The 23,736-nt window shown below is 42.9% G+C and overlaps 1 protein-coding gene across 1 annotated transcript in view; it reads left to right on the plus strand.

The window, feature by feature from the left end:
* TCEA3 (transcription elongation factor A3) overlaps positions 1–23,736 on the plus strand; it is a 43,028-nt gene that overhangs the window by 6,634 nt on the left and 12,658 nt on the right. Inside the window, exons 2-4 of the mRNA XM_032227278.1 lie at positions 4,155–4,217; positions 7,313–7,418; positions 9,250–9,373. Of these exons, the coding sequence (XP_032083169.1) occupies positions 4,155–4,217; positions 7,313–7,418; positions 9,250–9,373 (293 nt within the window). The remainder of the gene's footprint in view (positions 1–4,154; positions 4,218–7,312; positions 7,419–9,249; positions 9,374–23,736) is intronic.

Below are 23,736 nucleotides of genomic sequence, written 5' to 3' on the forward strand. Positions count from 1 at the left end.
CCTAGAGCATCTAACGGTAAAATATGATGAAAAAGTTGGAAATGTTTATCAAGTGGAAAAAGTGGAGGTTAGAATCCTAAAAACTGAAGAGGAAAATGACCATAAAGAAATTAAATCCGCTAGTATTTATGATGATTGGTTTGTGTCTGGAAATGGAAAGAGTGGAACACTGAAAGAGGAATTAAATGGAGGGGAATCTACCCCAGATGGCAAGATACAGAAGAAGAAAAAACAAAAGAATTTATGGATTTAAAGAGAGAAATTTTATTAGCAACATAATTGATAACACTACTGACAATTAAAGATAAGCTGATTAAGGAAACAGAAGAACAGCATTGAAATTACATGAGAGATTTTATAAGCAATGAGTTGCTAAGAGGAGTCAATGCAAATTCGATTAAGGAGATGATTAGAGGACTGATACCACAAATGGCAGAAGACATGAGACTGTTTTGCTACTGGAAAGATACAGGTTGATAGATGGAAGTGTATAATTTAAAACTAGTTGAACTTAGTGAAATTTAATGACAATATAGTCAAATAAATAATTGATAATGATAATAATGTGTACATATGTACTGTTATGATAAGTAATAATTGGATATGAATATTGAATGTTACCCATGAAAGGAAGATTAGAAATCTTTTTGGTTATATATAAAGGTTAATAAAAAAGAACTAAGTTAAATTTAGTTAAGTTTTGATTATTAGGGGGAAAATGTTATAATACAGGATATAGTCAAATAAAGGAGGGATAATTATAACAACATATATATATGTATGGATACAACATAAGGAAACTGGATGTAAATTGTAAACAGTGATTTGGAAAGGAGGATTAGAAAATTTTGCTACTAAATATTATGGATGTTTAGCTAGAATAGGCCATAAGGATTCAGTGTTATTGGAGGATTTTAGAAATAGTAAATGAAATGCCAATATGTGATTATGTATTAAATCTTGGTATATTTTATGATGAAGGACGTTTAAAAAATTATAGTCAAATGAAAATGGAGGTATGATGATGGTAATGTGTATAAATATCTGAGTTAAAATACTTGAGATAATATGAATTATGGTTGATGACTGTGGAAGAGATGCACAAAAGTCTTTTGTAACCAACTGATATACTTTCTACAGTATGTAAAGAAGGAGGATAATTTGTGTTTGTTTTGAAAATTAAAAATAAAAAAAAATTATTAAAAAAAAAAGAATGACAGTGAAGCAAATGTGATTCTCATTTTTGAAACGTGTCCCAATTGCAGTGTTGTCAATGTTTCTCATTCTATTTTGTTTTTTGTTTTAGAAAAGTAAACTCTTGTCAAATTAAGCTTGGCTCTTGATCACATCTTGAACACATGCATATTGTTTTGATGGCAATAATATGCAAATAATGTGCCACTGCCTTCTTCCAGGCTTTTTTTTAAACTTCCCAAACCAGTCTTCAGCCATGGAATTTCCTGGTGTCTAGCATTGCTGACTCCGCCACCAATGAGATAGAGTTAACAAGCACAAAATGTATTAAATATTTTGTCTCTTGATGCTTTAATGGTTTTATTGTTGGCTATCTAGAAATAGGGAGTAGGTGGCATACAGGGGTATGTAGGAATAAATAAAGTGTGGCCTTTAGCTGAGGAAATTTTGCCTATATCTAGAACAGTGGCTAAGACACTGAGCTTGTCGATCAGAAGGTCGGCAGTTCAGCGGTTCAAATCCCTAGCGCCGCATAACGGAGTAAGCTCCCGTTACTTGTCCCAGCTTCTGCCAACCTAGCAGTTCTAAAGTAGGTAAAAATACAAGTAGAAAAATGGGGACCACCTTTGGTGGGAAGGTAACAGCGTTCCGTGCGCCTTTGGCATTTAGTCATGCCGGCCATAGGACTACGGAGATGTCTTCGGAAAGCGCTAGCTCTTTGGCTTTGAAACACAGATGAGCACCGCCCCCTAGAGTCGGGAACAGCTAGCACATATGTAGGAGGGGAACCTTTACCTTTACCTTGGAATTGACTAACGTGATCGAAATGGCCCAGTGTGATGTCCTTTTCGTTTCTGATATTCAAACATCACAGCATGAAGGCAACACCAAAAGGAAGCTTATGTTTTATCACTCTTTCTCTTTTTCTTTCTACTCCTCCTCCGCCCACCTTTCTGCTCTTCCCTGGCTTTCAAAACGAGTAGAAGATTGCAGGGAATTGAATCTATGCAAGAGACAGATGGCAAAGTTACAGTATATATTGGATTTCTCTTTGGCCCTTGAAGGCATTCAGGTGGGGGATGATATTGCTTTATGGAAGCTTTTAACCACCTCTTTTACTTACCTGTGCCGGATATAGATGTTTTGGTGTTTTGATATAGGATGGAGTACCAATAAAGGACAGTATTTGTGGCCCAGGATTAAAATGAGGGCCCTTTGGTGCTCTCTGAACTTGGTTACATTATCTAAACTAGGTAACATCATCAAAAAAGAAGTTAACATTCTAGAAAAAGCGCAGAGAAGAGCAACTAGGATGATTAGGGGACTGGAGACTAAAACATATGAAGAACGGTTGCAGGAACTAATCTAGTGAAGAGAAGAACCAGGGGAGACATGATAGCAGCGTTCCGATATTTGAGGATCTGCCACAGAGAGGGAGGGAGGTCAAGCTATTTTCCAAGGCACCCGAAGGCCAGATTAAGGAATAATGGATGGAAACTGACCAAGGAGAGATTCAACCTGGAAATAAAGAGAAGTGTTCTGACAGTGAGAGCAATCAACCAATGGAACAGAAGTTCCCTTCGGAAGTTGTGGGAGCTTCATCACTGGAAGCTTTCAAGAAGAAACTGGACTGCCATCTGTCAGAAATGGTGTAGAGTCTCCTCCTGCTTGGGCAGTGGGCTGGGCTAGATGACCTACAAAGTCCCTTCCAACTCTGTTAATCTGTTTAATTTGCACTGACTGAAGCAGTTAAACGTCTGCAAGAAAATTCCTTTCCAGATTGTCTGTTTTAGTTTTTCTCAACCATGGCAGCTTGAAGATATGTAGACTTCAACTCCCAGAAAGCTGGCTGGGGAATGCTGGGAGTTGAAGTCCATGCATCTTCAAAGCTGCCAACGTTGAGAAACACTGGTCTTTTTTTATGGATCTGTTCTTATTAAGGTCGGAATTTAGAGAAAGAAAAAAAAAACTTCTTTTGATTCCCATTGTCTGTGACTAACAAATTGGGAATATCTATTGCCCAAAGATCACCCTATCAGGGGTGTCTTCAGACATCTCGTTTACGATCTATCTTGGCCAATGCCCCAATTAGTGATGATGTTTTAATTGTTTTAATGAAGAGAACCTTATGATTGAGAAGCTGGCGTGTTCCAATTTAATTTCCAAGCCTCCTGCCGCGTAGTTGCCTGCAACAAGGAGGAGGCAAACAGAAACTCTTAGGAAATATTTTACAAAAATGAAAGGGTTGTGAAGGAGGGAGGGGGCTAAAAGATCAAGAGAAACAAGAGACTGTGAGTTCTAGTCCCACTTTAAGAATGAAAGCCAGCTGGGTGACTTTGGGCCAGTCACTCTATCTCAGCCCAAGCCATCTCACAGGTTTTTTTTTGGTGGAAAACAGGAAGAGGAAAGAGTATTAATGTATGCTCTTCACAGGGGTGGGTTTCTCGCCCCGTTCCAACCGGGGGCCGGCGGCGTGCACGCACGCGGTGCACGCATGCGTACTAGCGTCTGTGCGATGCTCCAGCTGCTCCTGGAGGATCGCGCAGGCGCTGTATGCGTTCTGCGAATGCGTGGAAGCGCAAAACTCGTCAAAACTGGGTAAGGAGCGCGGGCGGGCGGGTCGGCCCTTCGCCGATCCCGGAAGTTACTTACTTCCGGGTTCGCCGACCAACCGGTTCGCAGGGACCGCCGCGAACCGGTTGAAACCCACCCCTGGCTCTTCACCTTGAGTTACTTATAAATTAATAAAGGTGGGCTGAAAGTGAAATAAATAAAAGTGAATGTTTTGTGACCGACTGCATTGAAGATGGGGAGGCGCTTTTACGACAGCATCTGCAGCTTCTCTGGGCTTCAGAAGCTGGCATTTTTCGCTCTCCTGGAACATTTAAAGGATGAAAAAGAAAAAAAAACTGAAAATGAAGTCTAAACGATGCCTTTTGGGCTCTTTCTGCCTCTCTTAGGATGGAGCGCTGGACCTATTGAAGAAACTGAATAGCTGCACCATGAGCATTGAGCTGCTGCAGGTAAGGCTGGGTCCATTTGTCCTCTTGAGAAATGTAGATTTGAACCCAGGCCTTTTAACTCCCAGGTATTCCCATGTTCCAGCTGTAAAACAGCCAGTCTTCACCTAATGATGGTCATTGGGACTAGCAACTCTGTTGCTAAGCAACACTAAAGCAAGATGTCATGTTATTGTGATGGTTATCGACAGCAGTTCCCTTCACTTCTGGTTGCCATCATTAGGTGAATGCTGCGTGATCATTAAGTGCAATGTCACACGCTTAGTATGGCCACGAAAAGGATGATGCTTATAGGGACACGGTGGCTCAATGGCTAAGAAGCTGAGCTTGTCAATCAGAAAGCTTGGCAGTTCGAATCCCTAGCGCCGCCTAATGGAGTGAGCTCCTGTTACTTGTCCCAGCTTCTTCCAACCTAGCAGTTCGAAAGCATGTAAAAAATGCAAGTGGAAAAATAGGAACCACCTTTGGTGGGAAGGTAAAAGAGTTCCGTGCGCCTTTGGCGTTGAGTCATGCCGGCCACATGACCACGGAGACGTCGTCAGACAGCGCTGGCTCTTTGCCTTTGAAACGGAGATGAGCACCGCCCCCTAGAGTCGGGAATGACTAGCAGATATGTGTGAGGGGAACCTTTACTTTTACCTTAAGGATGGTGTAAATTACTGACAACAGAACCAGCATGGAAAGCAGGCATCTCTTGCAAAGGGCTGTCATCAGCCTGTATTAGGTTAATTTCAGTCTTCCTCCAGGAACTGCAGAGGCAATTCAGATGGATTTCCTCATTCCTAGTATCCACTTTGTCTTCCCAACAGCCCCAAGAGGGAGGCTGAGAGAGAACAAGGGAACCAAAGCCATCCAGTTAGCCAGCATTTGAGGTCACTTAGAGATAGCCTTCACTTCTAGTCTGATGCCTGGTTGGGAAAACTGAAGATAATTTTAATACATTTTACCATATTTTTTGGAGTATAAGACGCGCCTTCCCCCCTAAAAGAGGATGAAAATTTGGATGCATCTTATACACTGAATGTAGCCCCACCCACCCACTGGCCCCCACCCTTTGGCCTCTGTCTCCCAGCAATTTACCTCCTTGCAGCAAACGGGGAAAATGGGCAGTGGTGAAATTCAATTTTTTTTTACTACCGGTTCTGTGTGCGGGGCATAGTAGATGTGGTGTGGCTTGGTGGGAGTGGCAGAGTCCTGCAAAATCTGCATTCCCACCCCACACTGGGGCCAGCCAGAGGGGGCATTTGCAGGTTTTTCAAGCTACTCAAAATTTCCGCTACCGGTTCTCCAGAACCTGCTGGATTTCACCCCTGAAAATGGGGCTTGCGGAGGCGGCAATAGGCTATGGTAATCCCTTAAGCCTGAAACAGCTGATGATCGAGAGGCCCATGTTGAAATTGAAAGTGAAACTTGCTGTTTGCTCCCCGAGGCATATTGCTAGGAGGCAGAGGCAGATTTTTTTTTCTTGTGCTAATCAGGCTGTTTGCCGTTTGCTACAAGGAGGTAAGTCAATAACTATAACTGCCTATAGAATGTTCAAATTATTAGACGTATTTTTTAAAGACTGCTTTATTATTGTTCTAGACAGCTTAACAAAATGAAGAAGCTTTTTAAAATAAATGCTTGATCTGAAGAGGCTCATTGCTATTGTATCATCTTTTAAATAGCAGAGAATTAACTATACTTCCAGAAAGCCACATCAATTTTAACAGCATCTGCACAAGTATAGTCTGAAATGTAAAACTACAAACAGTGTATATCGTCTGTACTGTTTGCTGTTTGTTGCAAGGAGGCAAATTGCTGGGAGGCAGAGGCGGATATTTTCTCCTTGTTTTCCTCCCCAAAAGCTAGGTGCGTCTTATACTTCGGAGCATCTTATACTCCGAAAAATACACTAACTCCAGTTTACCCTTGAAGATCACCACCTCCCAAATGTGACACCAAATTGCCCCCGAAGTTTTAAGAATTTGTCTGACCACCTTGGTATTTATACTGTTCTCTCCCTATTACCCGATGCGATTTAATGCTGGTTTTGTTAAATAGTTTGTTGTTGTTGTTGTTGTTGTTTTTGCTTGATTTCAATCAGGACTACTTGCCAGGGAAGACCAGAATCTGCAAGATGTCAAAACGGAGCCTCATCTCTTTTCATAATAGTTGCACCCAATTGTGCGGATTTTGACAATCTGCTAACCCCCGACACAAGTGGATCTTTTTAATGCATTGTCACTTATTGTTTGGCAATTGAGGGGGAGGGGGGTTGTAAACGGATCTAGTAAATAAATAAATAGGATACATGATTCCCCACCGTTTTCATTGGTGGTGAGGAAGAATTAAGGAAATGAAGTGTCTTGAGCAGAGAAAGGTCTCCCCTATCTTGACATCCTTTATGATGATGATTTGAAAATGGGGATACTGTTCTGACCTAGGCTTCCCCAAAAAGCATGAGGCAGAGTCCTGGTCCCGACAAAACGCCTTTTATTAAACGAACGTGAATTCCTCTCATTCACAGTCAGCAATAGCATGGTAAACAGTCTTTCAAAGGAATATTTATGACTACAGACCTCATCTATCTTGGAAAGCTGCCATGTAAATATTTTCCAAATGAGGTGCTGTGCAAGGAAAGACTGGGCACCGAGTCTCTGAGATTCACAGACAGATCTTCACACTCCTGAAACAAATCTAATGACAGAATGAACGTATTGTTTCCTGCAATATCCCACTCCCCTTTCGGTCCTCTTTTGTTTCTTATGGGAGGGGCCAATCACCTTCCACTCGTGACTTGATTTCCAAGTCTAACCTGATTTCTTCTGGTAGCTCTGCGCATGCACACATTGGGAACAGGCTCTAGGTGTTCCTTTGCCTCACTGCTGTCTAGCTTCGTAGGCGCCTGATCACTGCCAGACGGCCCTGTCTCTGCCTCCAATGCAGAGCCCTTGTCTGAGCCTTCCTCAGCCTCCAGGACTGGTTCATGCTTCTCCCCAACCTCCTCACTGTCCATCTCTGCTGTTGGCTCTGCTGGCGGCCACAACAGATACTAAGATTCTTCTCCCTACAAAGTATGGATTCCAGTAATGAAAATCCTTCTTTCTTTGTTTCAGACCACCAAAATTGGTGTGGCTGTCAACGCAGTGCGTAAGCATTGCTCAGACAAGGAAGTGGTGGCACTGGCTAAACTCCTTATCAAAAACTGGAAGAGGCTGTTAGGTAAGAATCCAGCTGCTCTTTGTAATGGATGATCAGAAATGGCAACCACCAGATCTGGGGGATTCTTAGATGCGAAGGCAATGATGGACTGGCATCATCTTTCATCTTCTTTTAATGACCCCATAATCCCTTGCGGGGTGGAGTCTGGGCGACTGAATGGAGCTCAGTGTTTGCTGGCCAGATGCCCTTCCTGTCTCCAATGTGGAGTTTTGTTCAGCAGATACATTCTCAGGGTGCCCAGAGATAGAAATACCTGCCTCTACCTAGGATTGAACTCACAGCCTCCTGATTGTGAGGTGAGCGCTCCGCCTCTAGGCCACCGCACCACTCAGAATGATGGACGGGCATCCCGGATACAAAATCACTTTCCAGTTTAGTTGACCTGGGCAGTTGCTTCAATCAGCCCCATTTTCTCTTGTTTGCCTCAGTGGTCCTGTATCATGGAATTTTTAAACTAGCCATAACCTATTTTTGAAGGTTATAGCTCAGTGTTTCTCAACCTTGGCAACTTGAAGATGTCCGGACTTCAACTCCCAGAATTTCCCAGCCAGCATTCACTGGCTGGGGAATTCTGGGAGTTGAAGTCCGGACATCTTCAAGTTGCCAAGGTTGAGAAACACTGTTATAGCTAGTTTAAAGGTATCTGTCCACAATAATTTTGAAAAAAAATAGTGTCACTTATTTTTAAAAATTAACCTTATTTATTGCAACTAGTTTTTCAGAGTATTGCATCCCCGCCTGCACTGGGGTTATTATTTTTAACTGCGAATGTGTAGGACAAAAATAGTACAAATGAGTAATAAATGTAATCGCCGTATAAAAGAAGGGATTAAGAAATAAGTGACATTTGCCCTTAATTCCACTTTTTTCCCCTTGACAAATAGAATGATTTTTAATGGCTCAGCTTGGGGAAAGGGTTACTATAAGGTGTCAAATTTCATTTCATTGTGGGTTGTGTTTGACCTCGGGAGCTTCTGTGGACATGGCCAGGGGTGGGCATGGCCAGCTCAACGTCACTCATATTGGGGGCACCTGTGGTGGGCAAGTGCTAAGGCAGAACTTCCCTCAGACCCTCCCTCCCTCTCATAATCTTCCTTCCTTCCTTCCTTCCTTCCTTCCTTCCTTCCTTTTCCTTCCTTCCTTCCTTCCTTCTCTTTTCTTCTTCTTTCTCTTCTTTCCTTCCTTCTCTTTTCTTCTTCCTTCCCTTCTTTCCTTCCCCCCTTCCTTGCTCTTTTCCCATCTTCCCTTCTTTGTCTTTCCTCTTTCCCTTTTCCTGTCCTTTCTTGCATGTTCAAATGCAATAGCAATAGCAGTTAGACTTATATACCGCTTTATAGGGCTTTCAGCCCTCTCTAAGCGGTTTAGAGTCAGCATATTGCCCCCAACAATCCGGGTCCTCATTTTACCCAGCTCGGAAGGATGGAAGGCTGAGTCAAACCTTGAGCCGGTGAGATTTGAACAGCCGAACTGCAGAACTGCAGTCAGCTGAAGTAGCCTACAATGCTGCATTTAACCACTGCGCCACCTCGGATCTCTTTCTCCTTTTGCTTTATTATTAGTTTGTTTTGATAGCCCTCTGCCAGCGAAAACGCACAGCTCTCCCAAGCTCCGTTTTCGCTCGCAGAGGCACAATGGGACAGTCCTTCACTGCTTCCAGGGTGTCCCCGCGGGCCAGATCTAAGCACCCTGCAGGCTGGATGCGGCCCGCGGGCCTTGAGTTTGACCCCTGTGGTATAAGGGATTCAGATGTTTTCCCCTTGTTTGCAATCCCCTTTTCTTGAGGTTGAAGAAATCAGTTGGCTCCAATTCTACCTGAACTTTTCCTTTTCAGAGTCATCCGGGACACAGAAAGGGAAGAAGGAGAAAGACATAGCTGCCTCTGGCTGGAAAGCTGAAGGGCCACTTTCCAACTCTTTGGATGTATGCAAAAGTCCTGATGGAAAGCAGAAGGACAGGTATTGGCATATTAAAGCTGTTTGCATAAATCTGTCAGTGGTGTAACAAATAGCTAGGATAATCGTGTTTTGCAAATACCATGCTGGATGAACTTGAGAGAGTAGAATTGGCTGCAGGTCGTCCTTGAGTATCTAACAAGGTTAAATCATGGTAACTGGACCAAAGTTTATGAAACAGATGTGTTTCATTGCACATCCAAGTAAGTTCTTCAGTCAAAATAAAAAAAAATTAGTTATGGGAATGAGCAGCCCAAGCTGTGCTTGATAGGGGAGGAAGGAATAGGAGCATCGATTAGCCTGCCTGATGTAAAAACAACAAAGCTAATTACAGGTGGGAGGCGGGTGGATCAGCCTGTCAGCACGCAATGGCCAAATTGACTAATAGTGTATAAAGGCAGATATCTCTTTAATGGCTTTTACACTCTTTTGACGATGTTAAGTTCCGGAGATCGTGTATATGTGTGTGTGTGTGTGTGTGTGTGTGTGTGTGTGTGGAGAGAGAGAGAGAAAAGATATATAGATATATAGATACATAGATACATAGATACATAGATACATAGATACATAGATACATAGATATATAGATATATAGATATATAGATATATAGAAATATAGAAATATAGATGTAGGTCTTTGGTTATTCGGGTTTTCTCCCGCGTAAAATTGGAAGTATCTTGGCGACGTTTCGACGAAGTCTCATTCGTCATCTTCAGGCTTCGTGCTTCCAGGAGCAATGTGAGATCTCGGCTGTTTCTTCCTTTTAACTGCCAGTGGGGGTTTGAGCTGATTGGGTGGGAGCTTGGCTGTGTTCTGATTGGGTGGAGGTATGTTCTGATTGGTTGGGGGTTTGTGTTTCATGTAAGGATAGGAGGGGTTTAAAGAGGCTAATGGTGCATTTGCAGTCTGGCTTCTGGTCCTTGGTCGTGCCTCCTCATCAGTGTGGGTTTTTGTCTGCTTTCTTTGTGGATGTTTGGTGGTGACATCCTGTGTGGCTCTTGTGAGTGTGGGCCTGGTGTCATTCATCATGTTAGGGACTCGTTTATCAATACCCAATTACCCAATCAGCTCAAACCCCCACTGGCAGTTAAAAGGAAGAAACAGCCGAGATCTCACATTGCTCCTGGAAGCACAAAGCCTGAAGATGACAAATGAGACTTCGTCGAAACGTCGCCAAGACACCTCCAATTTTACGCGGGAGAAAACCCGAATAACCAAAGACCTACATACTAACACCCGCGAAAACCTCAGAAAACATATATAGATATAGATATAGATACATACATATATACATATATAGATATATAGAGAGATATATTGATATAAAATTCATAGATATAGATATAGATAGATAAAATGTATTCCAATTTACATTTTAAATTGTATTTTATCCAATTCCATTTTAAATTGTTTTTTTAAATCAGGTTATAGTAATATTTGTGTCTGGAACTCTGCATTCTGATATGGCCCAAGGACTAATCAATAAAGTAAACTAACTATTCTGCTATAGAAATTTACAGTTCCCAAAGGAAGCATTTTTTAAACAGGATATACATTCTAATGCAGTGTTTCTCAACCTCAGCAATGTTAAAATGTGAACCTTAACCCCCAGAATTCCCCACCCAGGATGCTTTCTGAGAGTTTTAGTCCACATATCTTAATGTTGTTGAGGATGAGAAAGACTTGCTATAGTGCAAGGGTGTCAAACTGGATTTCTTCGAGGGCCAGATGAGCATTGAAGTTCTCCACTGCGGGCTGGCCGGGAACAGCCATTGCCTTCTGAGCAAAGGCAGCCTTAGAAGAGTTCTAGTGTTTACATGTAAATTTCCCAAGTAATTTGTAATGAATCATAAATCTCTAATTGTTTGATTGTTCTGACCACAACATATTTTTCCACGTACGTCAGACTGTTGAAACCAATAAAAGAAATAAAACATAAAAAATGGAGTTTTTTGAGAGATACTTAAATCTATGGCCCCCACTCCGGTGCAGAATCAAATTTCTAGATTTGGAGTGTGCTGAAGTGGATGCTAAAATGGAGGGAATTGAAGAAGGGGACTGGAGGGCTTGCTAAACATGATTTATCTTTTGTGTTTGATTTATCTTTTGCGTTTGACTTACTGTTTTAATTTTAAAAAATTAGCTCAATATTTACCTTGCTTCAAAGCAGAATTGGGTAATTTTTTGTTGGTAAGTGGTGACATTATTCAATGAAATTTATGGTTGATTAGGGATTGCAGGAAGCAGAGCATTGCATAACATTTTTTTTTAAAAAAATCAGAAAATTGGGTGAGGATCATTTTTCCAGGATGGGTAGTGGAGCAAATTGGTGATTTATTTATTTTTTGCTTGTTGATTTACACTTTCAAGTTTACAAAATTATATACTGTGTTTCTCCAAAAATAAGACAGGGTCTTATTTTCTTTTGACCCCCAAAATAAGTGCTTGGCCTTATTTTCAGGGAGGTCTTATTATTTTTGAGGTGCAGGAAGCGGCGAGCGTGGTCACCTCATGGCTGCTACTGTGTTGCAATATTTTCGGGGTGGGAGAAGAGTGCAGAGAAGAGCAACAAAGATGATTAGGGGACTAGAGACTAAAACATATGAAGAACGGTTGCAGGAACTGGGGATGTCTAGTTTAATGAAAAGAAGGACCAGGGGAGACATGATAGCAGTGTTCCAATCACTTCAGACAAATGGTTATCCAACATCTTCTTAAAAACATCTAGTATTGGAGCATTTATAACTTCTAGAGGCAAGTTATTCCACTGATCGTGGAGGCAGGTTATTCCACTGGACGGGGCCAGCCATGACCAAACTGGTCCGAACCGGTAGAATACTACCTCTGAATGGGGCTGTTTAATAGACAAATGAAGACATGAGGAATATGTCCTTGCAACTCATAAGTGACCGGTGTTAAATTTTAGGAGCCGAGGTGGCGCAGTGGTTAGAGTGCAGTACTGCAGCCACTTCAGTTGACTGCTAAGCTGCAATTCGGCGGTTCAAATCTCACTGGCTCAAGGTTGACTCAGCCTTCCATCCCTCCGAGGTGGGTAAAATGAGGACCCAGACTGTGGGGGCGATATGCTGACTCTGTAAACCGCTTAGAGAGGGCTGAAAGCCCTATGAAGCGGTATATAAGTCTAACTGCTATTGCTACCAGAACATCCTCATAGCAATCCCTGAACCTCAAGTTGCACATGTTTTTTCCCCTAACTAAGACCATTGTTCTTGGCAGATAACAGGAGGGCAGGAAGAAACCTGGGGTCTGTTACATTATTACTTACAAATATGTGTGCATGCATCATTTTCCCTTCCTTTCTGAAATATGAGTGCATCCCTTCGTTTGCAGGGATGTCTCCCACTGTTCTTTTGGTGAGTACTCTTAACAGATTATACAGCTCATTAGAGTTGGAAGGGACATTGTAGGTCATTTAGTCCAATCCCCCCCCCCCACCCGCCCAAGAGGAGACCCTACACCATTTCTGACAAATGGCAGTCCAGTCTCTTCTTGAAAGCTTCCAGTGATGAAGCTCCCACAACTTCTGAAGGCAACTTTTGTTCCAGGGTTCATTGTCTCACTATCAGAAAATTTCTCCTTATTTCCAGGTTGAATCTCTCCTTGATCAGCTTCCATCCATTATCTGGCCTTCAGATGCCTTGGAAAATAGCTTGACACCCTCCTCTCTGTGGCAGCCCTTCAAATAACTGCTATCATGTCTCCCCTGGTCCTTCTCTCCACTACACTAGCCATACAAGTACTTGCAACCGTTCTTCATATATTTTAGCCTCCAGTCCCCTAAACATCCTGGTTGCTCTTCTCTACACTCTTTCTGGAGTGTCAACATCTTTTTTATAGTGACCAAAACTGGATGCAGTAACCATGAATGGTACGGGTAGCCTTGATTTTTTGGAACCTGTTATTTTGATTCCTGAATAAATGTTCACTTTTCTTTCCTACTTGCAAGCTTCCATGGGGGAGAAAGTAAGAATTTCCCTTTCTACCAACTTTCCTTCAATTTTGGTAGAAATGGCAAGATTTGCAGGCCAAAGGCTGTTTTCCTTGATATCACTGTCCCCCTAATTGATTTGGGATTGCTAAAATTTATCAGCACAATGGACACAGTTAACTTTCCACAAATCCTTCCCAAAAGGCCCAAAATATTTCTGCTCGTCCAATGATATTACAGTGTTAAAGATACTCATCTTTAGAGCTGCAAATAATTTTTTTTATAAAAAAAAATGCGGCTTCCAGTCTATAAGAGATTATCTCCTTCTGGTTTACAGCTTAAAAAGTAATTACCAGATTTTTGAATTAAAGAATATTAGTAGGCCTTTAGCGCCGTTCTTATCTCAGGAAAGGAGTCAGTTTCTAGCTTTCTTAAGATGAAAAATGTCTCTCTCTTGATCTTGTTTGTCCTTGGTGAAATGCCAGTTTTATTTTGCCAGAGAGCCTCCTTAATTTCACTTTCCACTTCAGTGCTGGTGAGTCAGATTTTGTCCCTGGACTCGCTAACTCGCTATTTGAAAGATGACAGAGGTGCACTGAGCTGATGGCTTTGGGAAGTTCTTCCAAAGTTTATTAAATAAAGTCTGCAGCACATCTGCTGCTTAGGTGGATATATAATTGAGCAAAAAGAGGCCAATTTACTGCTTATTCCTCAATTCTGTAACCGATCTGCGGTACAGGGCAGATCCTAAAGGTTCTTCTCTTGTTCTTTCTCCCTCAATGTTTCATTTTTCTCCCCCAGATTAATTTTGCTGCCTTTTTAAATCAGTAATGGCTGTTTACATAAGTCAACACCTCTGCATTTGTACATCATTTTATCCTTTCATTAAGTAGTATATTAATCTGTATGTGGCAACTGTTAGATAAAAAAGAATTGACAGGACTCATGATCAAGATACAAAACTCTAATAATAGAATATTGACAGTGAACTGATTTCCTCCCTCCCTCCCTCCCTCCCTCCCTCCCACCCACCCACCATCAAGAATACAGTTTGCAAATTGTGGTCTATCTTTTAGCCCCAGGATAACTCATCCAAATCCTAACCACATTTACAAACCTATATACTTCTCTCTCTCTCTCTCTCTCTCTCTCTCTCTCTCTCTCTCTCTCTCTCTCTCTCTCTCCCTCCCTCCCTCCCTCCCTCCCTCCCCCCTCTCTCTGTCTCTCTATCTCTCTGTCTCTCTGTCTCTGTAATGTATATGTACTGCATACCAAATATATACTGTATACAGGACCTGTATACTGTACAAGTCAAAAAGAGGGCTCTGAAAATATTTACAGACCCCTCACATCCTGGACATAAATTGTTTCAACTCCTACCCTCAAAACAACACTATAGGACAGTTTCCCCCCAAATGCCATCACTCTGCTAAACAACTAATTCCCACAACACTGTCATATTACCTACTAAGAAAGACTGTATTACTATTATTCTTCTCATCCTTCCTAGTACCTATCTCCTCCCACTTATTATAACCATGTTGCTTGTATCTTTACAATTTATATTGTTTTATTTGTTTCCTAGTATGATTTGATTGCTTATTAACCTATGACTATCACTAAGTGTTGTATCTTATGAGTCTTGATGAATGTATTCTATTTTATTTTTCTGTATATACAAGAGAGCATATGCACCAAAGACAAATTCTTTGTGTGTCCAATTACACTTGGCAAATAAAGAATTCTGTTCTATTCTATCCTATTCTATTCCCTTCCCATTCCATTCCTTATTATTCTATTCTATTCTATTCTATTCTATTCTATTCTCTAGTCTAGTCTAGTCTATTTATCCCTGCTTAGCTTTTTTCGTATCAGGTAGAGTTGCCCTCTGCTGCCCTCTGTTAGCCATGTTACTTGTCCTTAATAAAAGTAGTATATAACAGCTTTTTGTGCCTATGCTGTGCTAAGTAATAACATCCACATGACCTGTTAATCTCTTCTGTCTTCTCTGACCATAGCAGAAACAATCTATTGAAGTGTGGCACTTTATTGACGCAGAGAGACATGGCATTCAGAGGTCCTCAGTGAATAGAGCAGTTGCATTTAAAAAATTGCTGGCTCGGTACATTTCTTACTTATGGGGTGTTCATCTCTCAGCTGTGTTACTACCAAAACTTATAAATAATATAGATTGCCTTTTCTAAGCAAAATGTAGGATCTTCTGTAAATATGAGCTTAAAAGATGAAAAAGTGCCACAGCTTTCTGGTTTATTTGTATGTTTTATTGCCTCCTTTGTAAAGCAATTTCACTTGACTTGTAACCTCATAAAAGTTTAAACTCCACATTCAGTTCTGGGGAAAAGTCTCTCTCTCTCCCCTCTACCTTCCAGGTACTTTTCCCAGCAGGCTTACTTATTTTGCCTTATTCACAAGCAGTTTTTCATCTCATCTTTTCACATCGAGCAAAAAAGGCTTGCAGGGACTGTGCCTGCATTACAAGCATGGAAAACAAACTTGAGAAACTCTGGGTATTTGTTCTGATGTCTCCTCTTTATAAAGAGGACACATACATCTTTGGTGTCAAGTTGGCATCAGAAAGACAAGAAAGCTGTAACTGTTGTGGGAAGAAATACCCCATCTGGTTCAGTTCCAAGCTGCGACAAAGACACTGGTAACATGGAAGCTGATTGGAAAGAAGGTGGGGTTTTTTTTTTTGAAAAGTTTTTTTTTTAATTCCCTTACATAAAATTGTAGGTACACATTCACATAGTTGTTCTTCTTTACATTTGTCATTCTTGTACATTTGTTATTCCATTTAAAAGATTGTGATATACCATTTGGGTTGCTTTGTTTACCATCCCATCTGACTGTATTTAACACCCCCTTATTTTCCCTTTCTTTTCTCCCTCCCTCCCTCCTCTACTTCCTTCCTCCTTTCCCTTCTTCCCTTACCTCTCCCCTACTCCTATTCTTCCTCTTCCTACCCTCTCTCCTCTTTCTCTCCCTTCCACCCTCCTCTCCTTACCTCTTCCTTCCTTCCCTCCTCTTCCTCTCCTCTCCTCTCCTCTCTTCCTCTTTTCCTTTCTTTTTATATTGTTGCGGGTGTCACTTTCAGCTCTCAATTTATGTTTTCTTGGGATGGTATTTCCGCAAACCCAAATATAGTGTGAAGTCATTTTTTATTCTGTTTCCTTTGCTAATTTATCCTAACTATGATTTCCCCTTTCTATCTAAAAGATGGTTTAATGATGAAGCAGAATTTTGATTCTGGGCAGCTGAGCACATGGAGTTGAGAGTGGGTTTTTTTTAAATACCTTCTTTGGGCTTTGCACTCGAACTTCCTGTTCCTGTGCAAGAACATGTATTCTTATTGGTTGTTGCCAGATTCCTATGGGGTCAGGTAGGGCCGGGGTTATTTAAGAGTCATAGTTGGCTCTATAGGCAAAAGAGGAAATGCAAATCCTAGGTGTTTGTTTGAGCTCCCAGGTTTGGTTGAAGTTTGGACTTCTCTGAGATGATGCAATGAAGGAGCTTGTGTTCTGAGGAGTGTTGGGCAATTCCTATTGTGGCTTTGTCCTGTGTTGGCTCTTGACTGGAGGCTAATCCTACCATTCTGCCTTTGTTCAGACTTTGCTGCAAGGAGATTCAAAATATCCTGTCTTGAATGGATCCAACTCTGCATTTCTAAAAAGGTGGCCTCCTCAGTTTCTGCTTGGGGCAGGGAGACTGGGGCTGGTTTCTGAATAGCTGGCCCAATCTTTCTCAATGGGCACAAAATATCTGCTGGAGCTATTAAGAAAGACTGAGTCTGCTTCCTGCCTCTAAAAACACATGTTTCCCCATTTCTCATTTAGGGGAAATATATTATTCTGCTTTTTTAAATATTCCTCAAAATATTTCGTTCTTCTAGGAAGGTGGATGCTGACTTTCTACACTGTCAAGTAGGTTTTCTTGGTTCACCAAATTGTAAAAAATGGGGAAAAAATTTCAGATGACATCAGATCCAATTCTCAACTCTAGGTAGGATCTGTGTAGGAGAACAGCAGAGAAGAGAAGAGGTGGAGTTAAATGCATCATCAGTTTGCAATCCTTTCATAGTCAGCCAAGTCGAACCCTACTTGAATTCTGCTGACCTTTATTTAGCACCAATTTAGTGGTGACCGCGAATTGAGGAGATTCTTATGTATAAGCTAGAATAAATATTCTATGCTATAACTTTACAAATGATCCGGATTCTTTACGCCTGAAATCTGTATGTTCTGACCCAGCTCCCCAAACACAGCAAACCCTTTGAAGTTAACTCAAAGATTCCTTTATTACGAGTGTCAACAGCCCCGGCAAAAAGTTTCTTTCTCACCGCAGGCTAGCAGGTTCATCCGGCAGTGAGATGAATAGTTATTTGCCACATAGTTATCTCCGTCCCCTCTTTTACCCCCAGAGCTAGGGTGGGGCTTCGCTAGCAGTGGCGGCTCTTCTTTCCCAAGGATCAGCCCATGGATTTCCATTGCTCTCCTCTCCTCTGCCTTCTGCACATCCGCGCGTCAAGCACTGTACCCAGCTGTTCCTCACCATCCTCATCAGCCACCTCCAAACCTGGGGGCTGTTGACTCTCCATCTGAGGGCTGACGGACGGCCCAGGCTCCGCTTCTGTCTCTCTTTCTCTCTCTGTGCCAGCTCAATTCCCTCTTCCTTCTTGGAGCTGTCAGGTTGCCTTGATGTTGACCCTGACTCCCATGCCGCCTCCTCGTCCTCCTCTTCCTTGTCCTCCTCTTCCTCCTCCTCCTCCTGATTTGGCTGTTGGAGGGGCCGGAGGCCACAACACTTTAGCCCCAAATGCAAATTATTTAATTGCTTTAGTAAATCAGATTTTATGTAGATTTTGATGCATTGTCTCTTAAAAACCAGGCTGGGTTTTTTTTTGTTGGAAAAATGACATCACACAGGCTATGATGTCATGATGCAAACTCCGCCCTCGGACCGAAGTTGCAGGGCTTCCATTGTGATGTCATCAGGGCAATTTACTTGCTTGTCCTCTCACCCCTGATGCTGGCGAGTGGAGATGTTTGCCCAGTCCTTCCTTAAATGCATCTCCTGTCTCTGCCTGCTTTATTAGGACTTGTGTTGTAGCGCTTAATCGGAACAAAGGGGTTGCTACTGCAGGAAAAGCTGAAACCTTAGTGAATATCCATCTCACCTCTCAGGAGGTCTCCAGTTGATTGCCAAGCAAAGGCAGGCTCATCTTTTATTTATTTGCAATTTGTATAAACGGTTGCATTCCAGAGAGGCTCCCGGGGGGAGGGGGGGGTCACAAGAAGGCCATAAAACACGGCAGATCATAAACTCTGATAAAAAGAAATCAGAATTCATAATGAGGGTTTGCTCTCTGCTCTCTCAATCTCTCTGATAACCTTTGCATCCCAGGAGGTCTATTAGACAGCAGAGTTTTAATGGGTTTTCCAAAACGAGGGAGAAGTAGGTGTTGTTGTTGTGGGAGAGGCTCTTCTAAAAGAAGGGAAGTACGGAGAAATACAGGTACCCTGTTTCCCTGAAAATAAGCCCTCCCCGGAAATATTGCAGCACAGCAGCAGCCATGAGGTGACCACGCTCGTTGCCTCCTGCACCTCAAAAATAATAAGACCTCCCCGAAAATAAGGCCAAGTCAAAAGAAAATAAAGATCTGGTCTTCGTTTGTTGGGGGTGTTATTTGGAACCCTGATATAATTGTGGTCCTAAATCAGGACTACCTGTTATTGCCTCTGCTTGGATGGGGAAGGTAGGTAGGAAATCTTCAGCCTCCTTTCCCAGGATGATAGGCAGGGCCGGATTTTCCTATAGGCTAACTAGGCTTCAGCCTAGGGCCTCAAGATCAAGAGGGGCCTACATTCAAATTGTTAGCAAAATTAAAATTACACTATTCTAAAAACAGTGAACACTAAAACACTGAACCAAAAATAAGGAGAAATTCTACGCATATGACTAATAAACAAACATAAAAATGTATTGGTTAAGATCGTTCCAGCGCCGCGGCAGTTGGGGAGCCCGCCCACGTTCCCGGCACTGGTGGTCGGGCGAGAGGCGTGGGCGCTCCCAGTAGTCGCCCCGTCGACATGGAGCCCACCAGTGGCCAGGGAGGTGAGGGTGAGGGGGCCGAGCCGGGCAGCTGAGTGCAGCAGGGGAGGCGGCTGGCCTCGCTGCCTTTGCCGTAGAGCAGAGCCGCACTCCGTCAGGAGGCCAGCTATATATATTGATATATATTGATATATATCACAGTAATGATGTATTTTATTGTCTCTCATGTAATTTACAAACTTAAAAATGGGAGGTGAAAGCGCCTCATAAGTGGAATAGCCTAGGGCCTCTTTTCATCTAAATCCGGCACTGATGATAGGACAGGACAGATTCTTTGTAAACTTAACACAAACTTCTACAAGTTTGGTTGAAAGATCCTCCAGGGCAGGGGTTGGCAACCTTAAACACCCAAAGAGCCATTTGGACCAGTTTCCCACAGAAAACACCAGGAAACTACCACAAAACCCTTCCCATGTCTGACTATTTCTTGAGCAGCCACAAAACTCGTATATGTAGCTGAAGTAAGCAATTCTGTTTTCTTCTGAAACTTGTCTTGGATTTCACCATGTTTGGCCTACCGGGGGTTGAAAAGCTCAAGAAATCACGTTCCAGCGGGTGTCGCACATTGGCGGGTATAACGCATATTTTGAGCAACAGGGAGCCACAGCAGAGGGATGAAAGAGCCACATGCGTGGAGCTGTAGATTAGCTGACCCTTGCTCCAGGGTATCCCAGCTGTAATCCTGTTTATTTTCAGATTCTTTGGCAGCTGCCTCAAAACTGACAAAAAGTCTTCCACGCAAGGCTGACTGAAATGACAGGGAAGCAATTTCAGGAACTGAATGTTTTTCTGCTTAGAACCAATTAATCCCCGCGTATATCTGGGTGGAGATGTTGTGATTTATTTTGTTCTAACAGCCTTGTTGTAATCCGGCGGGGGAGACGGGCTTTTTTTCCTTGAAACAAGGAGCCTGCAATCGACTTGTTTACATAACCCCTCAAATCTGCTTCATTCTGGGAAACCGGTTGGAAAAAGCTAAGCAAGAAATATAAATATAAATAGTCCTTATGACTTATGATCGTAATGGAGTTTGGTTGTAAAATGGCTCACCCACGCATCTGACCTGATTTTGTGACTGTTTCTTTTGCAGCAGTTATTAAGTGAGCACTGTGGTCATTAACCAATTGTTCACTGTGGCCAGTTTTGCTGAAAACTGGAAGCAAATGTTGGTTTTTTGGCAAAACCATTGCCAAACCTGTGTCAACCTGTGTTGATGTATGCAACAAAATAAAAATTCCTGGGTCATTTTTTTAAAACCAAGAGTATAACTTTACTGATAGAACCAAACAGGCACAGAAGAAGTGAAGCTCACTCTGAGGTTACTAGTTTTCCTATCTGGGCCAATCCAGCACATTCATTTTGTTTTGGGAAAACAGTCTGTGCCTTTGGAAGGTCTCCATCACGCGGCCTTGAAGTCTCGGGATGTTCTCAGGCTGCAGATGGCTTGCATACATTCCTCATCTCCTTCCAGCTCCCAATACATCCCAAGCATTCCCCTTCCCCCCTCCCGTTGTCTCTGTTGTAACGCTGCGAGTTGAGGTGTGTTACGAGTCAATCTTGACAGCCTGATCACGTGACTGCGGGGGTGTCTACCGAACTGTAGAAATGTCACATGACTGCAAGGGTGTACCAGAAATTTGGAACCCGATTGTAAGTACCCCCTAGGGAGCTCTGTTGTAACTTCCAACGGGTTGCTAGGTGACCGGTTACAAGTCGCGGAGTATCTTTTCAGTTTGAGTATACTTTTCTTATGCTTCAGTGGGGTTTTTTGGGGGGTGGGGTGGGGTAATTGGAAGATGGATATTCTAAGATTATCCTGTTTTATCTGGAGAAAACTGAATTGAGGAATGACTTACGATTGTGAATAGCAGAGCTGAGGCACCAGTCATTTATTATGTCATCAAAAAAGTTACCTCTTGCCACCTGCAAGACTTGCAAAAATGTTTATTAACCTGTCTACTAAGTGCTGGAAATGTAATCAGACCCCAGGTACCTACTATCTCATGTGGTGGACGTGTAACAAAGCAAGAGAATATTGGGAGAAAATACAAGGCTGGCTGGAAATGATAAACAGAAGGTTGAGTCGAAACCAGAAACATGTCTCCTAGGTATACTACCAGAGGGCTATGATAAAGGGACCACATATTTAGTTTTAAACATACTAACAGCAGCAAGGATCATATATGCTAAATATTGGAAAAATGTGACTACCCCGCCAGAGGAAGCTGCAATCCGAATTTTTTTTTTGGATTGTGCCGAAATGATCAGATTAACCTTTAAAGATTAAAAGATCAAGAAGATGCAGAACATTATATGATTTGGAATAAATTCTATGAATGGATAGAAGCGAGAGGTAGGAATTAGAGAAAAGTAAGACCATAAATGTTAGCACTGAACATAAAAAGGTAAATAATTACAATAATCAACCAACATGTAAATATTTCAATGTAAGAAGAAACTTAACTATAGGCTTTTGGGTTATATTATTACTATTGTTACTATATTACTATTATTGTTATTAGCTTGTATGTCAATGTTTAATACCATTCATCTTTTTTTTTTGGGCTGGTCTTATTTGTAAATGGCTGTGATGGCAAACCTATAGCCATATCTGAGGGCACCTGAGGCGTTGCCTTATGACAGCTCCAGCATGCGCCAGCTGATTTTAGGCCTTCCGGAGGGAGGTGGGAGCCAGTTTTCACCCTCCCCAGGCTTCAGGAAAGCCCCCAGAGCCTGTGGATGGCAAATAACGGGCCCAACAGGCCTAGTGGAAGTTTGGAAATGATTTGTTTTTTGCCCTTCCCAGGTTTCAGGAGGCTTTGCTGAAGCCTGGGGAGGGTGAAAAACATCCAAACGGACCTACCGGAAGTCCAGAGGCTTCAGTGAGGCCTGCAGCCATGTGCCAGGAGGGGGGGGGGGAAGGAGAGCGCGGGGTGTGTGTCTGCACACATGTGTAGGGGGGAGGGCATTGCATCAGTGGTGGGTTGCATGCAGTACGCCCCGGTACAGGTATACTGGAGCCTGCCCGGAGCACTGGGTACCGTTCTGGTACGGTGCTCCGGAGGGCCCACCCGCCCGCCCTCCCTCGCTCCTTACCGGTCTTTTAAGTCCTCGGTGCTTCCGCGCATGGCATGTACAATGCCTGCGTGATGCTCTGCTGAGCATCTGGAGCGTCGCGGAGGTGTTAGGACGCATGCGTGCACGCTGTGCGCGTCCAGGTGGACGCTGCTGTGCCTGTTCCAACCGTACTGGTTGGAACGGGATCCGGAACCCACCACTGCATTGCATTATGGGTGTGGGTACACACGGGCTATCACGTGTTTACCTGCCCTTTTGACACCCGAGCAGAAAAACATTAGCCATCACTGGTAAATGGTATACCCGACTGTTCTGTCCCGGCCTCTAAATTACACTGATACCGGCTTGGCTATTTGCCACGAGTAAGAAGGGAGATAAACCATCCCTTGGCTAGAAGCCCAGGCAAATAATCTCTATGAAAAACAAGACTAACGGAACTCACAGAATTCTTCAAACTTTAAACTGAGATGGTAATTGTTGTTTCCTGCAAAATTCCCCTCCCATCGCCCCGCCTATAAGCTCTCTGGGAGGGGCCAATCAGTCCTATTTCCTTCTGTGAGCCTGTTTCCACAGCTGCTGCCTTCTCCTATCGGCTCTCGGCAACCGTATGTCAGGGACAACCTCCCCCGTTCTTCCTCACTGCTCCCTGGCTCAGACGCCATCTGGTGGCCAACAGGACTCCCTAGTCCAGGGGTAGTCAACCTTTTTATATCTACCGCCCACTTTTGTATCTCTGTTAGTAGTAAAATTTTCTAACTGCCCACTGGTTCCACAGTAATGGTGATTTATAAAATAGGGAAGTAACTTTACTTTATAAAATTTATAAAGCAGAGTTACAGCAAACCCCTACCGCCCACCATGAAAGCTGGAACGCCCACTAGTGGGCGGTAGGGACCAGGTTGACTAGAATAGAATAGAATAGAATAGAATTTTATTATTAGTATGCCGCCCTTCTCCGGGAGGACTCAGGGCGGCGAACAATTCAAGGGGGAAAAAAGGGGGAACATAAAAAGACAAAATACAAATAATAAAAGTAGACAACAGTCGCACAACCATACATGTCGAGAGGGGAGGGAACTCATTACCCCCAGGCCTGTCGGCAAAGCCAGGTTTTGACGGCTTTTCGGAAGGCCTGGAGAGAGGTGAGGGTCCGAATCCCTGCGGGGAGTTCATTCCAGAGGGCCGGAGCTGCCACAGAGAAGGCCCTCC

The sequence above is a fragment of the Thamnophis elegans genome, chromosome 12 (assembly GCF_009769535.1).
Source record: "Thamnophis elegans isolate rThaEle1 chromosome 12, rThaEle1.pri, whole genome shotgun sequence".
Classification (NCBI taxonomy): Eukaryota; Metazoa; Chordata; class Lepidosauria; order Squamata; family Colubridae; genus Thamnophis; species Thamnophis elegans.